This window comes from Gallus gallus, chromosome 1 (genome assembly GCF_016699485.2).
Source record: "Gallus gallus isolate bGalGal1 chromosome 1, bGalGal1.mat.broiler.GRCg7b, whole genome shotgun sequence".
In the NCBI taxonomy this organism is placed as follows: Eukaryota; Metazoa; Chordata; class Aves; order Galliformes; family Phasianidae; genus Gallus; species Gallus gallus.
The window spans coordinates 27,463,853-27,480,699 of NC_052532.1; the positions used below are offsets into that span (position 1 = coordinate 27,463,853).

The 16,847-nt window shown below is 37.2% G+C and overlaps 1 protein-coding gene across 18 annotated transcripts in view; it reads left to right on the forward strand.

The window, feature by feature from the left end:
- Positions 1 to 16,847, forward strand: part of IMMP2L (inner mitochondrial membrane peptidase subunit 2) — a 449,807-nt gene that overhangs the window by 23,878 nt on the left and 409,082 nt on the right. For 2 of the 18 annotated variants that reach the window (XM_040693533.2, XM_046937858.1), the window contains exon 4: positions 702 to 16,241. The exons of 15 other annotated variants lie outside the window; for them this stretch is intronic. In XM_040693533.2, the coding sequence (XP_040549467.1) occupies positions 702 to 762 (61 nt within the window). In that variant the 3' untranslated portion in view covers positions 763 to 16,241. Of the gene's footprint in view, positions 1 to 701; positions 16,242 to 16,847 lie in introns of those variants that run through there. One more of the 18 variants, XM_040693456.2, reaches the window with a different exon arrangement.

The window sequence follows — 16,847 nt, forward strand, 5'->3', positions numbered from 1 at the left end:
CTATCTCCTATCGGGATGAAGAATATGAAGTAGCTTCTGTAAGTGCTTCCACCGACTATAAGATTACTTGCAGGCTTTTTGGTAAACTCCCTTACTTTTGATAATTACTAAGTATTTTTTTTGTGTCAGATTATATGTGTGTTTGTACTTTGAAAAATCCAGTGCATATCAATGTTCTGGAGGAAGAATCAAAGTACTACATGTGAAGCTGTCTCTGCTGCTGTATTCCTCACTGGTATCTGTTCAGAAATGGAAACTGGGGAAGGTAGTTGCCATGATTGTTTTATGGGATCGTTCCACAAGTTTATTCAGATTTGTTTGAATGGAAAGAATCTACCTTGTGAAGGAATGTGGACCTGTTCATCTGATAGAAACAAAGGAGTTCTCAAGAGGTGTAAAATCAATGCATACTATAAGTCCGAGCTAATTGTAATTTCATTAATAAGACCAGCCTAGTAAAATAAAGATCAGTAAGAATGTATGTATTGAAGGAACTGCCTTGAATTTGAATCAGTAGCTGTAATTATAAAATACCTTTATATGAAGTTCTGACAGATAAAGCACAAGTGGATATTTACTGGTTCTTGCATTAATTTTAAGAAAGCTTGTTTCTGACTAAAATATTGAACTATCTTTTAAGAACACCTCTGGTTGACCTTCTTAAGTCTTCCAATTTCTGTTCTATTTTTGTTTGTACTTAGGTCCCTATACCAAGTCATCTATCTTCTGGCAGGAAGGACACTGCAAAAGAGGTTGTGCTGACATAGAAGCTAAATAATCACTTTACTTGCTGGGCCTCGGTGACCTCTGAAAATCTTTTCCTATTCTATCCCTTCAGTTAGAAGAAAAAAACCTCTTGTCTTTTCCTGATAAAAATCAAATATGTAGTTCTATTGTTATTATCTGTGTTACAATCTATTCTTAGACTGCGTATCATACTAAATATATGAATGTGTTAATACTGTTGATGAAAGGAAGACTTGTTCTATCTTGTATTTATAACGTAAAATCAATTTTAAAATTAATATTTGTAGATAACATGCTGTGCTTAGGATGGGTTTAGGTAGGCAGTTATTGTGGTACTGTGGAAACTGAGCCGTTGTGGAGAAAATAAGTTATTGTAGTTACATCTGTGGTTATTTAATTTAAAGTCTATTTATATAAGTAATAGGTTTACAAGACCTGGTTGTAAGAGTCATGGCTGTAGGGAGTTTGGGTGCATTCTTTGTACCAAATGGCAATAGATATGGATGGAATGACTTAGACATTTCTTACGGGCCATTTTACAACTATAGTAATTAGAAAGAAAGATCTCTTTTCTAAAAAGTTAATGATTTGGAAGTCAATTAGGTGATCTGATTTGTGAAATAAGTGTTAGTTGCTAGGGAAGAATTGAGTATTATAAGTGGTGCCAGTGAGAACTTCATATTCTGGTTGACTTCAGTTTTGTTAGCTCAATGGTAGTACCTTGCTGTTGAATGAAGAAAAATACCATTGCTTGTTGAATATTGATTAGTGTATCCATTAGAATCCTACATTGCAGGTTTACTAAAACCACTGCATTGGGTACTGAGTTAATCTGATTGGACTAAAGCAAGTATTTCACAGAATCATAGAATCATAGAATCATAGAATCATAGAATGGCCTGGGTTGAAAACGACCACAGTGATCATCGAGTTTCAACCCTCCTGCTATGTGCAGGGTTGCCAGCCACTAGACCAGGCTGCCCAGAGCCACATCCAGCCTGGCCTTGAATGCCTCCAGGGATGGGGCATCCGCAACCTCCTTGGGCAACCTGTTCCAGTGTGTCACCACCCTCTGTGTGAAAAACTTCTTCCTGATATTCAACCTAAGCCTGCCCTGTCCCAGTTTAAAACCATTCCCCCTTGTCCTATCACTATTCACCCTCATGAACAGGCGTTTCCCCTCCTGTTTATAAGCTCCCTTCATGTTCTGGAAGACCGCAATGAGGTCTCCTCACAGTCTTCTCCAAGCTAAACAAGTCCAGTTCCCTCAACCTGTCCTTGTAGGATAGGTGCTCCAGCCCTCTGATCATCTTAGTGGCCCTCCTCGGGACCTGCTCTAAGAGCTCCACGTCCTTTCTGTATTGGAGGCCCCAGGCCTGGACACAGTACTCCAGATGGGGTCTCACAAGAGCTGGGGGGGTGGGGGGAACAATCACCACCCTCTCCCTGCTGGCCACCTCTTTTTTAATGCAGCCCAGAACACAGTTGGCCTTCTGGGCTGCAAGCGCACACTGCCGGCTCATGTCCAGCTTCTCATCCAGCTTCTCGTCCACCAGGACCCCCTTCTTCAGGATCCCCAGGAAGTCCTTCTTCACAGGGCTGCTCTCAAGGAGATCTTCCCCCAGTTTGTATAAGTACCTGGGATTGCCCTGATCCAAGTGCAACACCCTGCACCCTGCACTCGATCTTATTGAACCTCATTAGGTTTTCATGGGCCCACTTCTCCAGCCTGTCCAGGTCCCTCTCAATGGTTTCCCTTCCTTCCAGTGTATCAATTGCACATAATCTTATTCATGCAGAAAACAGTATGTGGCAAAATGCTAATGAGAAAAGAATAAGTTGTCATTCTATTCTGGCAGCACATGTCAAATACTATTATCAAGTCTACATCAAGTATTTGACAAGATACAAGTGGGGCTAGATCCTTACCATACGATCAGTAATATCTCCTCTAAAAGCAAGTGTTGAGGTTTAATAACCAGTGACCACTACCTGGATCAGCTTTTTAATTTTAGTTAACACACCTTGAATAAATTTATGAACAAGTGTGGTTGTCAGAAATTCTGCTTAAAATGTTAATTCCTATCAGTTAGAAAATAGTTTAATCTTAATGCCTGTTAGTGAGATTGTTTCGTCAGTTCTTTATTCACTGGAATGGGCTGTCCAGGGAAGTGGTTATGGCTTCAGGCCTGCTGGAGTTCTACAAGCATTTGGACAGCACTGCGATGCTCTCATGCACAGGTTTGAATTTTCGGTGCTCACCTGTGGAGCCACGCATTGGACTTGATTATCCTTGTAGGTCCCTTCTAGCTTGGGGTCTACGATTCATTATATTGCTGTGATAAGGCCTGAGCTGGAAAAATGTAAATCACTTTTTTTGTGCTTTTTGCAGGTTTATTATTATTATTATTATTATTATTATTATTATTTTCTGCTTATGGTCTTTGCTTTTCATTTCAACTGCAGCCCTGAGGAACTTGACCAAAAAAAAAAAATAAAAATAAAAATTAGAACCAGATTTACAGACTGTGATGTTTGCTTGAACTTACTGCTGAGACAAGTAACGTAAACTTTCACTAAGGTATATTCTTGTGAAATGGAGGGAAATGACCTCAGTAGCATGAGCATTAAAGATGTTATGCAAGGGATCACCAACAAGTCTTCACTCCTTACTTCAAGTATTTTGCTTCTTGGCTCATATCTATTCACACCAGAATTATTGAGATCTGCAGTTACATAATCCTCAACCAGAGTGGGATGTGAGCAGTAAAAACAAGGTACGCTTGAAGTTTCATCGACACACACACACACACACATATATATATATATAAAATTCTTTGGAAAGCAAGAAAGGTGGGAGGAAAACTGTTTCTGTTGTGATCTTTAAATTGCATGATGATCATATAAAGTGTTAGCAGCTAATTAATAGATAAGGAGGACATATGTTCTGCTGAAGGAGGACTGTTAATTGTAATTTGCAAACTCAAACTCAAGTTCATTTATTTATTCATTCATTTGATTGATTCATTTGTTTTTACTTTGCTTTTTAGCATTCAGGCATATGAGGATGTGAAAAGGGAATAAAAACAACTACTCACCATTCTAACAAATGAAGTCACTTTTACCTGCCTGTATTGAATGGAAAAGGAAACAGTATAGAATAGATTTCCAACTGTTCTTGGGCATGAACAGTCAATGGTATTTTGGAGATATTGGGATTAAGTGGACAGCTGCTTGAAATATTACTGAAATTACAGCCATTATTTTATTGGTTGGAAAACTCTCTGATCCTCTGACTGTCTGACTTACAGTGCGATGGCTGACTGCCCCGCTAAGGTCATGTTGAGCTAAAGAAGCTTGAAAGCTGCCATGGCTTACAAAAATGTCACTTTTACCTTTTGAAATATTTATAATTTAGAAGCTAGGAACTTGCTATAGTTTCAGCAGAATCTGATGATATGCCTTTTGTGTTGTGTGTACAGAAAGGAAACAGTATATTTTTCCTAAGCTTTTTAAAATTTTCTTTAACCTAAAGAAAATTTGACAACTTTGAGAGGGAAATATTTTATGTATTTTTTTTCTCAGTGCATTTCCAACAGCTGAGAAATAATGTCTGGTTACTTATGACTGACAGTGCTTGTGGGTAACTATAGCTGGAAAGGTTGTACAAGTCATTGAAATATTCTATATGCTCTCATTCATTGCTGAAAGTACTAGGAAATACGATTATTTCAGCAACTAGCTGAGCATTCCAGTGCTCAATCTGTATAGGTTGTTCATTTAGGGACCTCCTTAAGTAAATTCAGACTGAATACTAATGGTTAGGATAAAATGTCTGGTAAAAAAAAAAGTCATAGATATCTGTATCATTATCCTCGCGCAAAATAATAAGTGTATTGTTGATTATGATATGTATTGATGGACCATATTTTCAGATGTTTTCTCGGTATGCTGAGTTGATAGCTTAAAAATTCAGAGGTCTATTAAACTGTAAATAAACGAGCAGTTTACTGGAAGTAGTTTCCTTTTCTTGAAAGTCAAGAACTTGTGGGGAAGTAATCTGTGGTTGCTAAAGGAGATATGTATCAAAGTACTTAAACTTAGGTTCCACTGAACTATGAAATGCTGAGTGCTGAATTGATGAAACACTAGATTCAGTTTAAGAGAACTTTCTGGTTGGATTAAGATCTTAACTTTCATATTGCTTCACTTGAATCTGGAATGATTCAAATGTAATACATATTTTAGGTCATACTGATACTGCAGTATCAACTTCTATTATAAATAAGTTCTATTCTCAGGGAGAAATGGAAAAATCATTTTGTAGAACAACTCTGAAAGTCTGCTTTTCCTTCCTTTTCTGTATGAAACCATCGTTTTTCAAAGATACCCAATTCTTTAGCATAGGGCCTTGCATACTCCATTGCTAAGTTGTTACCTGTGGTAGGAGAAAAGTTTTAACAAAGTCATGTATATATAGGATATTAATGTGATTTAGCAATGTTTGAAAGATAGAGTGCAGTAATTTTTCTTAAACAAGTAAGCTTCTTGTCATGGTTTTGTGATTTTTGGTTATCAGTATTCCAGACTGTTCAAGTACTGTTATCATTCCTGCTCAGGGGAACAGATATAAGGCCTGTAGGTCACCTGACCTGAGTTTCTTTCTTGTCTTGTTGTGCTCGCTTTTGGATCGTCTCACTGCTGCTCCCGACTCTACGCAAGGGTTCAGTATTAGTTTAAGGCCTTTAGCTCTCGGACAATCCTTCTCTCAGTTATATTTGATTTTATTAACAATTATATTGAATTATATTGTATTATAGTGTGTTATCATGCATTCCAATACTATATTCAGTAAATTAGTTTGGTTCTCCTCAGATCGTTGCTGTTGTTTTTTTTGTTCTTTCTTGTGGGGGATCCCGTTTCCCTTTTCTGGAGGCATGGATTTTGCAAAAAAAAAATCCTTCCGCCCCACTAGTCACAGAACTGGGCCGGACCAGCCCGTAAACCATCGACACTTCTTCTTCTCCTTTTTTTTTTCCTTGAGAAAATAGAGGGACTGAAGTCCTGTATATAGGCTATTAAACAAGTGTATTTGTTTCTATTAGTTTTTGAGTGTACAAATATTCTAAATGCATTTCAGCCTTTCATGCTGCTATGCAGCTTTTCTGTTGTGTACAATCGGGAAAGTACTGTACTGATACTTATTACACAAGATATTTCATAATATTTGTTCTTGGACAAATTATAGTTTAAATACTGCCACAGCTGACTTCATATCTTTTACTAATATCTTCCCCTAAGCCACTTTATTCAGTTGTGTTATGAGCAACCATAAATATTAACTGCAGAATGCTACTTCTAGGAATCTGTACATATGCTGACACAGTAGATTCTGCTTACACATCAAAAATATTTATTTCCAGTGTAATTGGTGAAGCTGGAAGAAAAACCATAGGTCTTAACCTGTGCTGAGTATATTGTGGACATGAATATTTTTACATGTAATAAGCTGAGTCTTGGCCTTGTTTTCTGTTTTTTCAGCCTGTTAGCAAAGGCAAAAACAAGGGAATGCCAAATTATCAGGTTTAAGATGATAATTAACCTTATCATCACTGTATTTTCTAGGGAAATTATGTTAGGCTGCATTCATGAATGCAACATTAGTCTTTTATGTGCAATCAGCTGCTCCTGGAAAGCTGAACAAAATTTCACTTTAAATACATACATATGTATTTGTTCTGTAGAGAATGGACCTTATTGGAGTTGTCAGCTGTGTATCTATTAGTTGCAGTGAAATGGAGTCAACCTCTTCTCAAAACTGCACAGGAAAGGGATGAGAGGTAGTGATCACAGTTTTCGTAAGGAAAATTCTGACAAGATCTAAGACCATAAAAAGCACAGTCATAACAAGTAAGTCATTAGCCAGAAAGACTTTGAAATCTTCATCATTGAAGATAATAAAAACTTGACCAGCCAAAACCTGAGCATTCTAAGCTACCTTTGAAGTTGAGTCTGTTTGGGCCAGATGGTTGTAGTGGATTTATCCCAGAGGGTGCTTTGAACCTGAATTATTCTGCTTCTCTGCCTCAAGTGGAATTTCAGAAATTGAACTTTCAAGATATGAGACAATTCCTATAGTCTTCAAAAGTTACAAGTCAATGTTAGCTATTAGCTACCAGATTATTCTTTATGGTCATTTTTATTTATTTCATAATAGAGAATTGTGACATCTAAAAACCCTGTTTTCTAGATGTGGCAGTGATATTAGTCAGACAGTACAATCTAAAAGACCCAGGCTTGACTTAGAAGCCTTTTGTGTCAATAGCTGAATGTACAGGGAATGTTAAGATTGCATACAGGTTTTGTGACTAGGCTGTAAATCCTACAAAGCAGAAACAGTGAGCAGATGCAGGCAGATGCTTGTAATAAAACAATCAGTGTGGTGGGTAGCAGTCTGCACAGAAGACAGTTGAACACTGGGTCATGTTTAATGTTCTATAGTAAAAGAAACTCCTCTGCAAATGTGTTTGGAGAGCAGTTCCCAAGTGAGAAGAGGAGCCTGGAAAAGTACACAAGTAATTGTTTGCTCACTTGGTAAATTTTCAGTTAAGTCTGACTGGATTCATTCATAAGACAGGGTCAACATTTTGACTGTGAATAGGGGAGAAATATGTCAGGATTAAAAGATAAAAGCCGCCTAAAAAGAAGACAACCAGTTTAATATGATAGAAAAATGAAAGCAGTTCAGTTGCAAAGAGAGGGGTTACCTGAAAAATTTAGCATCATGGCTGTAATTTGATGACTCAAAGCAGGGAAAATCTGCAAGAATATTTTCATTTCTCTCATAAATAGAACTTAAATGGATTTGAACTTGACTTGCCTCCTCTGCCAATATATAGCAGAATAGATAGTCTGCTACTCTTTAGTCATTCAGCTTATATTCTCCCTAGTACTGTAGCTATCTTCTTTTATGGCTTTTATGAAATGTAAGAATGCACTCTATGAGAACTCCTTTTTTTTCCCTTATCCATAATATAGATTAAGTGGGGAAAAACATTGACTGAAGTATAGCAATTTGTGTACAGTTTGCAGCTTGGCAATATGAAGAAGTGAATTTTTATGTTATTCAGAGTTTCTTTATCTTATCCGACAAAACAGTTGCTCAGGTATCACCTCTGTAAGGTAGATGGTAACATTTTATTTAAGTTACTGAAATGGCTCCAGTAGGACTTGAGTGCTTATAAATTCATGTAAGTATTCTTTGAAAACTTTTTCTTTGTAACTTCTTTAGAAGAAACTTTGATTATTAAGCATAATTTTAAAGAATGTATTTGGAAGCTGGAGACACTAGACTGTTTAAGTTACTGGATGTAAATAAACCATTAGCCTATATAGAAAGCTTAATTGCTTTAATTCTAAAGCAGGATGTAGTTCAGAAGACCATGTTCCATGCATAAAATACACATAATTGACTATTGAATCTCTATTTTCTTTGGCTTAATAAATGAGAAGTTTATGTATAATGAAAAAAGAATCAGTTTCTCAACAGAATTGTTCCTCGTGATTGAAAATTTCCACAATACTTGAAAATGTTTTTGTTTTACTTTGACACTGAGGCAAAGTTGAGATTTAAAAAAATATCTGGTTAAATATAACCTGCAGCCTGTTAACTATATAGGATAAATTTAAGATATAAATAGTTTTTTTGATGTTTTTTTTTTTTTTTTTGCCCGCTTAAGTGAATTAGAAAAAGAAAATTGTTGAGGGCACAGATGACAAACTGCTTTTAAGAACTGAGGAATGTGTTCAAACCCATAAAATAATAATTTAAAAATAGAGTTGATTTGAGTTTTATCTTCCAACTTAATTTAGTTTATGGTCCAATTTTGCAAAGTGTGCATTGAATTTAGCCAAAAGTGTACTTTCTGCCATTTGCTTCTGCCTTTCTTGATTCAAACAGAATCTTACTATTACAGAACTAGGTCAGTATAGTCATGCACTTTTGCATGTTTTATAGCACAAGACATAGTGATTCTTTTGAGTTTTATCATAGAACGGTTTGGGTTGGAAGGAACCTTAAAGATCATCTGGTTCCAAACCTCCTTCCACTAGATCAGGCCGTCCAAAGCCCCATCCACACTGACCTGGAATACCTCCAGGGATGGGGCATCATCTCCAGCTTTTCTGGGCAGTCTGTTCCAGTGTTTCATCAACCTGTGAGTAAAGAATATCTATAGCATATATTATTAATATATAGTAGTAATATATAACTACATATATAAACCTGCCCTTTTTTAGTTTAAAATGATTACTGCTTGTCTTACCACTATGGTCCTTGATAAAGAGTCCCTCCCCATTATTCCTGTAGGCCCCATTTAAATACTGTTAAGGCCCCTGTATGGTTTCCCAGAACCTTCTCTTCTCCATGCTGAAGAATTCCAGCTCCCTCAGCCTTTCTTTGTAGGAGATGCGCTCAGCCCCCTCTCCCTATATCCTTCTTGTGCCAAGGGCCCCAAAGCTGAATGCAGTACTTCAGGTGGGATCTCATGAGAGTGGAGTAAAGGGGGAGAATCACCTCCCTCACCCTGTTAGTCATGTTTCTATTGCTGCAGATATTGTTAGCTTCCTGGACTGAAGCTCACACTACTGGCTTGTGTCAAGCTTTTCATCCACCTGTAAACTCAAGCTCTTCTCCACTCTGAAGACTCTATCCGCTTGTTGCCAAGCCTGTATTTGTGTCTGGGCTTCCCACAGCACACGTGCAGGAATTTCTGCTTGGCCTTTTTGTACTTCCATGTTTTTTTGCTTGGCCCATCTCAGATCTGTCCAGATCCCTCTGGATGCTTTCCCTTCCCTACAGCATGGTTACTGCACCCCACAGCTTGGTATAACAAAGTCACAGAATCACCAAGGTTGGGAAAGGCCTCCAAGATGACTTCGTCAAACCATCCACCTACTACCAATATTTCCCCTCTTTTCCCTTCATATGGATTAAGACAAGAGGTAGAAGTAAAAGCTTAAGAATGTAGTTAAATTCAAAATACATGACTGTATGGCAAACAGGTATTGGACCAGAGAGATTATCGTCTTACAAAGGAGTAATGAAATAAAGAGCTTACCCATGTCCTGGGCTCACAGAAGGGCTCCAAGAGGAGTGATCTCCAGATAGAGATCCTTCCTCCTTGGGAATCAGCCCTTAAATGGGGTCCAGGAGGGGTGGAGTCAGGCTTCTGGTCACTCAGGTGAAATTGTGTTCACCTGTGCCCCTGCAGCTGACTCAGTGCTCCCTCAGGTGGTCAATCAGAGGTTCAGGCTGTGATTCAGCAGTTCCCATACAATGATATAATGCAGTTTACGGTTTCAATAATGAACAGTGTATATCCTAAGGAAATAAAAGAGATATCTGTTGGGCAAATTTCTTACGTTACATATTGTTTTATATATTTGCTTTAAGGGACAAATTAGTGGCATTCTTAGAGCAATAACTTTGATGTTTCAAGAACTAGGGCAACTATAATGAGAGTAGCGTGGTCTTGCCATATGAAGGGAAGTATACTGTCAAGCAAGCAAAAGATAATAGCATCTTCTACACCCAGAAGGCCTGCTATGGTGTTTGTGTCTGCGTAAGATCCCCTCTGCCCTCAGAACAATCTATTTTTAAACTGATACTGAGTTTGACCTTAGTAAAGAGGTACTGTTGAAATATTGAAATGCATCATCATGCACAGTGTGTTCCTCAGTCCTATAGGATACTCTTTTTCTACAGCAGATGTATATTACATAGTTTGCTGTTTCCCCGAGTTCAAAGACTTACCTGTTTAATATTAAAAGGGAATCCTTAATTACAAATTATATTCTGTATCCTTAATCAAATAATAGTTTAGGTGAATTAATGAGGCAGGCTCTTGCTTTCATTGTTCTAAACAGCTGAAGGTGAGATGGTTTCAGCTTTCTATAGTACAAGAGTAGTATCCATTGAGTGTGAGTTGCTGTCTTCATTGTAAGTACTTTTTATTTTTATTTTTTACTGTAAGCTGTGATTTCTCGTTAAGATTTGTGAAGAACATAGATGGTTCTTGGTCAATATGGCCACCACTTCAAAAGAACAGCATGCATACCTTGAAGAGGGACATGTTGATGGCGTATGTTTATTTTAACATATTTAAAATACCTTGGTAAGCCAGAAATTTGCAGGAACAATAAACTTTCATGGGTCTGTTGGGACCTTGTGAGATATTTATGTTTTCCTCTGATAACTGTACTGTAATATTGAGCATTAGTTAGTTTTTTTAAATAAGTCTTAGCATTTGTGCCCCTTACTGCAGGAAACGCGCTTACTTATTTTCAGAGAGTATTTCTTGTGCATCCAAAGGACTGCGGTACTGTATCTTAACCAAGAAGGAGAGCATCTCATTCAGATTGGTTTAAAAATGACAGTGATGAGAAGTTATGATGTTAGGAGGAGTCTTTATTGGGAGAAATCCATGAAAATATGTTAAGTTAAACATGATTAGGAACATGAAGGACCTCTGAATGTTTAAGCACATTTAGCAGTGAAAATGCATATCTTAATCTCTTAAACTGTCTAGATACTATTTAATTTTGATAATCAAAACAGCTGACCACTTTCGTACAGAATGCTTACTCCTCTTTATTTCCCATTTCATGCCTCCTTTTTGAGGCATTGTCTCAGGTGCCATCTTTGTGAGAATTCTGATGAGCTGGCCTTCTAATTTTTATCCTCTGCTCAGCTCTCATTTTCTAATCCCATTGCAGAGACTGCAGCACGCATGCAGGAGATTTGTGCATGCATGAAGTGAGTTGAGGTTTATGTAAGCATTAGACAATGTGAAGATTGGTGCTGTGTTGTCTTAATACTGGAGGACTGTGGTCTGCTCTCATTTTAGTAGCTGTTGTGGCCTACTTTTCTGAAGCCTGCCCTTGTTTCAGCTAATTCCAAATACAGTTTCCTTCCCCCACCCCCCTCCCCCTTTATAATACTTTAAAGATTTTTTTGTGTGTTTGTTTTTATGTATTTTTAATCAGCTTTTACCTGTGTTTATTGATCAGATATAACCTAGTATCTCTCTCCATACCGTTTTGAATGAACTGATGTATTTGAAAGCGCTTAGATGTTGTGAAGGTGGTTGTATTTGGGATTTCTGTGATGTTATAACTATATGCAAGGCAACTCAGCAGAGTTTTTCAGTTCATAGGATTTGCTAATGCAGCAGCAGTTAACTGCCAAGGGAAATTTAAATTTGAAGGGACTCTTCATGTCCTGATTTGTAAAAGCCCTCCTGGGCTATTGTTCTAGAAATTTCTGCTAACGCCTATATTAGCAGTACTCTGTGGCTTCTCTGGGTTCCCACTCTGATGTATAGTTTGCTAAATCTCAGGATGTATTATATTGCACCAACAAGTATATTCGGTAGATGTTACTGACAGGGCCAGGAAATGTTCAGCCCCTGGTGTTCAGACAAAATGTACAGAACATTTAGTCTTATTAGCACAAAGCATTACTTCAGGCTATAAATAATCAATTTGGTATCTAATCTACCAGTTATACTCTTGCTTTATATGTTAATACTAATGTCACTGATATTGGAAGGGACTTTGTAGAGATACTACCATTTTTCTCTTTGTCTCATACTTGCAGTTGATAAAGGAACAAATAAAACAGGTCAATACTGTTTTTGTCATGAAATTTATCTACATGATGATAAAAGCTGTATTAAAAGCTGTACAATTTTTAAAGTTGCCTGATTAGAAATATATATTTTCTAAACAAGAACCTTGTACACAACAACAGTTTTATGATTCCTATGTTGTATACTTCTGATATGTCTCCCACATACTTTCTGAGAATATGATGATTTTGTAAATTGCTGTGGAAGTTTAATCCTAATGCCAAAGATGAACAAATGTGGAGTAGTATGAATGGCTGATACTCAGTGACCTTTAACTTTGGAAGTAATTCAGCCATGCTAGGAATTTGTGAACTGTAAAAGCAAAATTATTCACGCGCATAAATTAATGATGTTTTCTTAATAAATGAATAAATATATATATACATAGACCATATACTTTCTGGCACATAAGAGGCTTGCATACTAATGAAATATTGCTTGTTATGTACTTGTAGTAGCTTTAGTCTAATTTCAGATTGTACAGTCCATTTGGGAAACATTCATTATGGACACACAAAGATCATATTTTAGAACAATGACCATTCAGTGGTAGGTTAACTGCAACACATCACTTGTCTTCTGCAAAAGTTTGTGTATGTTATGTATGAAAGTCAGTCATTTTCCCCTTTCCCCGCATGACTTGGAGTAGAAGTGATATTTGGCGCTGCTGAGAATTCAGATTGTGAAAGGATTTGGAGTCCCTGTTGTCATAATTCCTTAGAGCACGTGAGGTTCATGGTGCTGGGGAGAAGAGAGACTGTAATCCTCTTCTTGCTCTTCCAATTTACTGCCTAGAAGATTACTCTCAACTTTTTTATCCTTAGGGTCCAAATCTACTATATATTTTAAAGCAGTTCAGAAAATCAGAAGACTTATAGGAAAAGGGGAAATGTTAAATTGATTTGTTTTACAATTTATGAAGAAAAATCAAAACATAAAATGGTATTTACACCCACTAAATCTGTTAGTTTATAGATATATTTGTCTATATTGTTTATAAAATGTTTAGACACTAGACATACTGTTTAATTTGAAAACAATATCTCTGTTTTTGTATTGCATTGAAGATGCATGTAGCACCTAAAGGTCCTCCACATGGAATGACAAACTTCTAGTAAGATACAGGAATTATTCACTTTCTTAGTAATGGGCAAGAAATATACGTGAAGGATTTTTCAACTTAGGTCCCATTTAAAAGAAAATTAATTCCGACAGGTATTTACAGACAAATGAGGTATCTCTCTAAAGTTATTTTCTGACCATCTTTGTATTCAGGGGGATACTAATAAGCTGAAGGGGATTTATCGATTCATAGAATCATTTAGTTTGGAAAAGACCTCTGTGATCTTCAAGTCCAAACATCAACCTAGGAATACAAAGTCAACTACTAAACCATGTCCCTAAGCAACTCATGTACATATATTTAAAGTACCTCCAGGGATGGTGACTCTGACTCAACTACTTCTCTGGGCAATGTGATTATCAGATTATATAGAAGAGTGCTATTGAAGCATATATTTAGGTTTCTCTGTAGTTCATTGTATAATCAAATTGCATCTATATCTAAGGTCCCAACCTAGCCACACACAGTGTGCTACTGGACAGTTTTCAACCCCCACTCCACGTAGGTGGGTAAATCTTGGCATACCAATCACACCACTTTCAACCTGTCCTAATAAAAAAAATACAGAAGCACGAGATGTTAAACAAGAAGAATGAGAACAGGCCAGTGATGGAGAATGAAATTACATCATTTATTCCTTGTGAGATTCTCCTGTTTTTGTTGATCACAGCTGAATTTTGGTGGAGAATTTCTACTGAATATAGGTACTAGAGAAGGAAGTGAGACATCTTCATTGTATATGTGTATATATATATATATATTTGTTACACTTTATTTTCTCTATGCAGACTTCCTTAAATAAACAGGTTACATTGATACTTCTGTACTTGCAGCAGACTAGTTCATCTGTTAGTTTGGCTCACAAGCAAATTCCTCTTCTATTCATAGCATACTTTGACTTTTTTTTCTAACTTTTCATTTAAAAAAATCTAATGAAGCCTTAAGGATGAAACCTCTAGACTATTATTTTATTCTTATTTATATTTTGTCATGCCTAAGGATACTGCTTTTGGACAGGAGCCTCGTTACTCAAAAAACTCCACATAGATTTATTTGTTGCCTCAAGGGCAGGAGTTCTGCATTCAATCATCTCTATTGTTTTAATAGTTAGATATCGTAAATCAAGCCTACTCACTAGAATTTCTCTGTAGTCAATAGAGAAAAATAAGCATTTCCAAAAATGAGTTTTTATTAATAATCTTTAGAAGTTTTGTTTTGAAGAATGGGCCAAATAAATGTCATGGTTTTTAATTTAGAACAAAAGCATAGTTCTATCTGGATTTTCCTCTACTGTTCCTAACCTAGATGCATGGTATTGAAATTAATTTATCTTGTTTCACCAAATGTTTTAACTTATTTTTTATGCAGAATTTGCTTATTCTGGAAATAATGTTTCTCACATTATATCTTCAGTTTCAAGATAACACCTTTTGTTCTTTACGCATCTTGGAGCCTCCTTTAGAAATTGTAATAGTAGCTGAGTACACCAAGAGGAGTTGCAGTGAAATTTTCATCCTGTGAATTACACATGCAGCTATTTAATAATATGGGCGTCTTCCTTATTTTACTTGTATTTTCATCAATATTTTCTTTTTATACCTTCCTTCCTTACTAGCTGTTAAATCACACAGAAGGAAAAAGGCCATTATTTAATGAATGACCCCTTCGATCACAGATGCTGACAAAATGAAGCCTGAAAATTTTAAATTGGCTGGCTACTGTTATCCTAGCAGAACCCATTAAAGTCACACAAGAGAGCATAACTTATTATGTAGCTAAACTGTGACTTTTTCATGCTTTCTTTGTAAACATGACAAATTTATGGATGGCATTAGCGATACTAAGTTGACAGAATTAAAACCACTGTTTATTGATACAGTTCAGTAACTTGATTTAATTAGATTCTCAGCACATTGATCTAAGAGGATTTTCAAGCAGTGTTTTATGACATGGGTTTAAAGGAGAATGCTGAAATTCTCACAGAGATGATGAATTGAAATAAATATTTTAATTTATATGTGTATATATTTAACTAAGTACTTAGTGTTGCACTTTTTCACCTCTTGCACTTTTTCACAGGTATTTGGCCACTGAATAAGCCTAGGCTCCATCCTTGAATACTAGTGTTCTACATTAACACTTGCTGTCTGATGATTTGAAGGGTGGACTATGTGATGGATAAGGAATGGGTTGGAAAGTCACTGCCAGGGGGTCGTGGTCAATGGCTCTATGTTAGGGTGGAGGCCAATAATAAGCAGTGTCCCTCTGGGGTCTGCCTTGAGACAGATACTCTTTAACATCTATATCAACGATGTAGATGATGGTAATGAGTGCACCCTCAGAAAATTTGCTGATGACACCAGGCTGAGTGGTACAATTGGTACAGCGGAAGGAAGGTATGCCATTCAGAGGGGCCTTGATAAACTCAAAAGGTGGGCCTGTTTAATCCTAATGATGTTAAACAGTTTTGCACTTGGTTTGAGGTAATCCCAGATGTATATACAAACTGGGATAAGACCTCCTTGAGTTTAGCCCTGCTGAGAAGGACTGAGGGGTCCTGGCTGATGCGAAACTTAACAGTGTACTTGCAGCCCAGAAAGCCATTGGTATCCTGGGTTCCATCAGAAGAGGAATGGCCAGCAGGGCAAGAGAGCTGATTGTCCCCCTCTACTCTGCCCTCAGTGAGGCTCCATCTTGCATCCAAGTCTGGGGCCCTCAGCACAAGAAAGATGTGGAGCATTTGGAGAAGGCCCAGAGACAGGCCACAAAGATGATCAGAGGGATCATCTGGAGCATTGTTCCTATGAAGATAGGCTGAAGGAGCTGGGCTTGCTTAGCCTGGAAAAGAGAAAGCTGCGGGGAGGCCTCAATGTGGTCTTCCAGTATTTAAAGGGAGTTTATAAACAGGAGGGGAAATCAACGTTTTATAAGGGAGATAGTGACAGGACAAGGAGGAATGGTTTTAAACAAAAAGAGATTTCGTTTAGATATCAGGGAGAGGTTTTTTTCTGAGAGAATGACAAGGTGCTGGCACAGGCTGCCCAAAGAAGGTTGCGAATGCCCCATCCCTGGAGGTGTTTAAGGGGCCATGGGCAATCTGATCTAGTACTTGATGCAGGAGTTCACAACCCTGCCTGTGGCATGAGGATTGAAACTTGATCCTTGAGGTCTCTTCCAACCCAAGCTATTCTATGATTCTATATTTGTATGATGGAAACTTAGTTCTACTTCAGGAGACATGTTAGCAGTTGGATATTATGTCGTCAACAGTGTTCACCATAAACAGG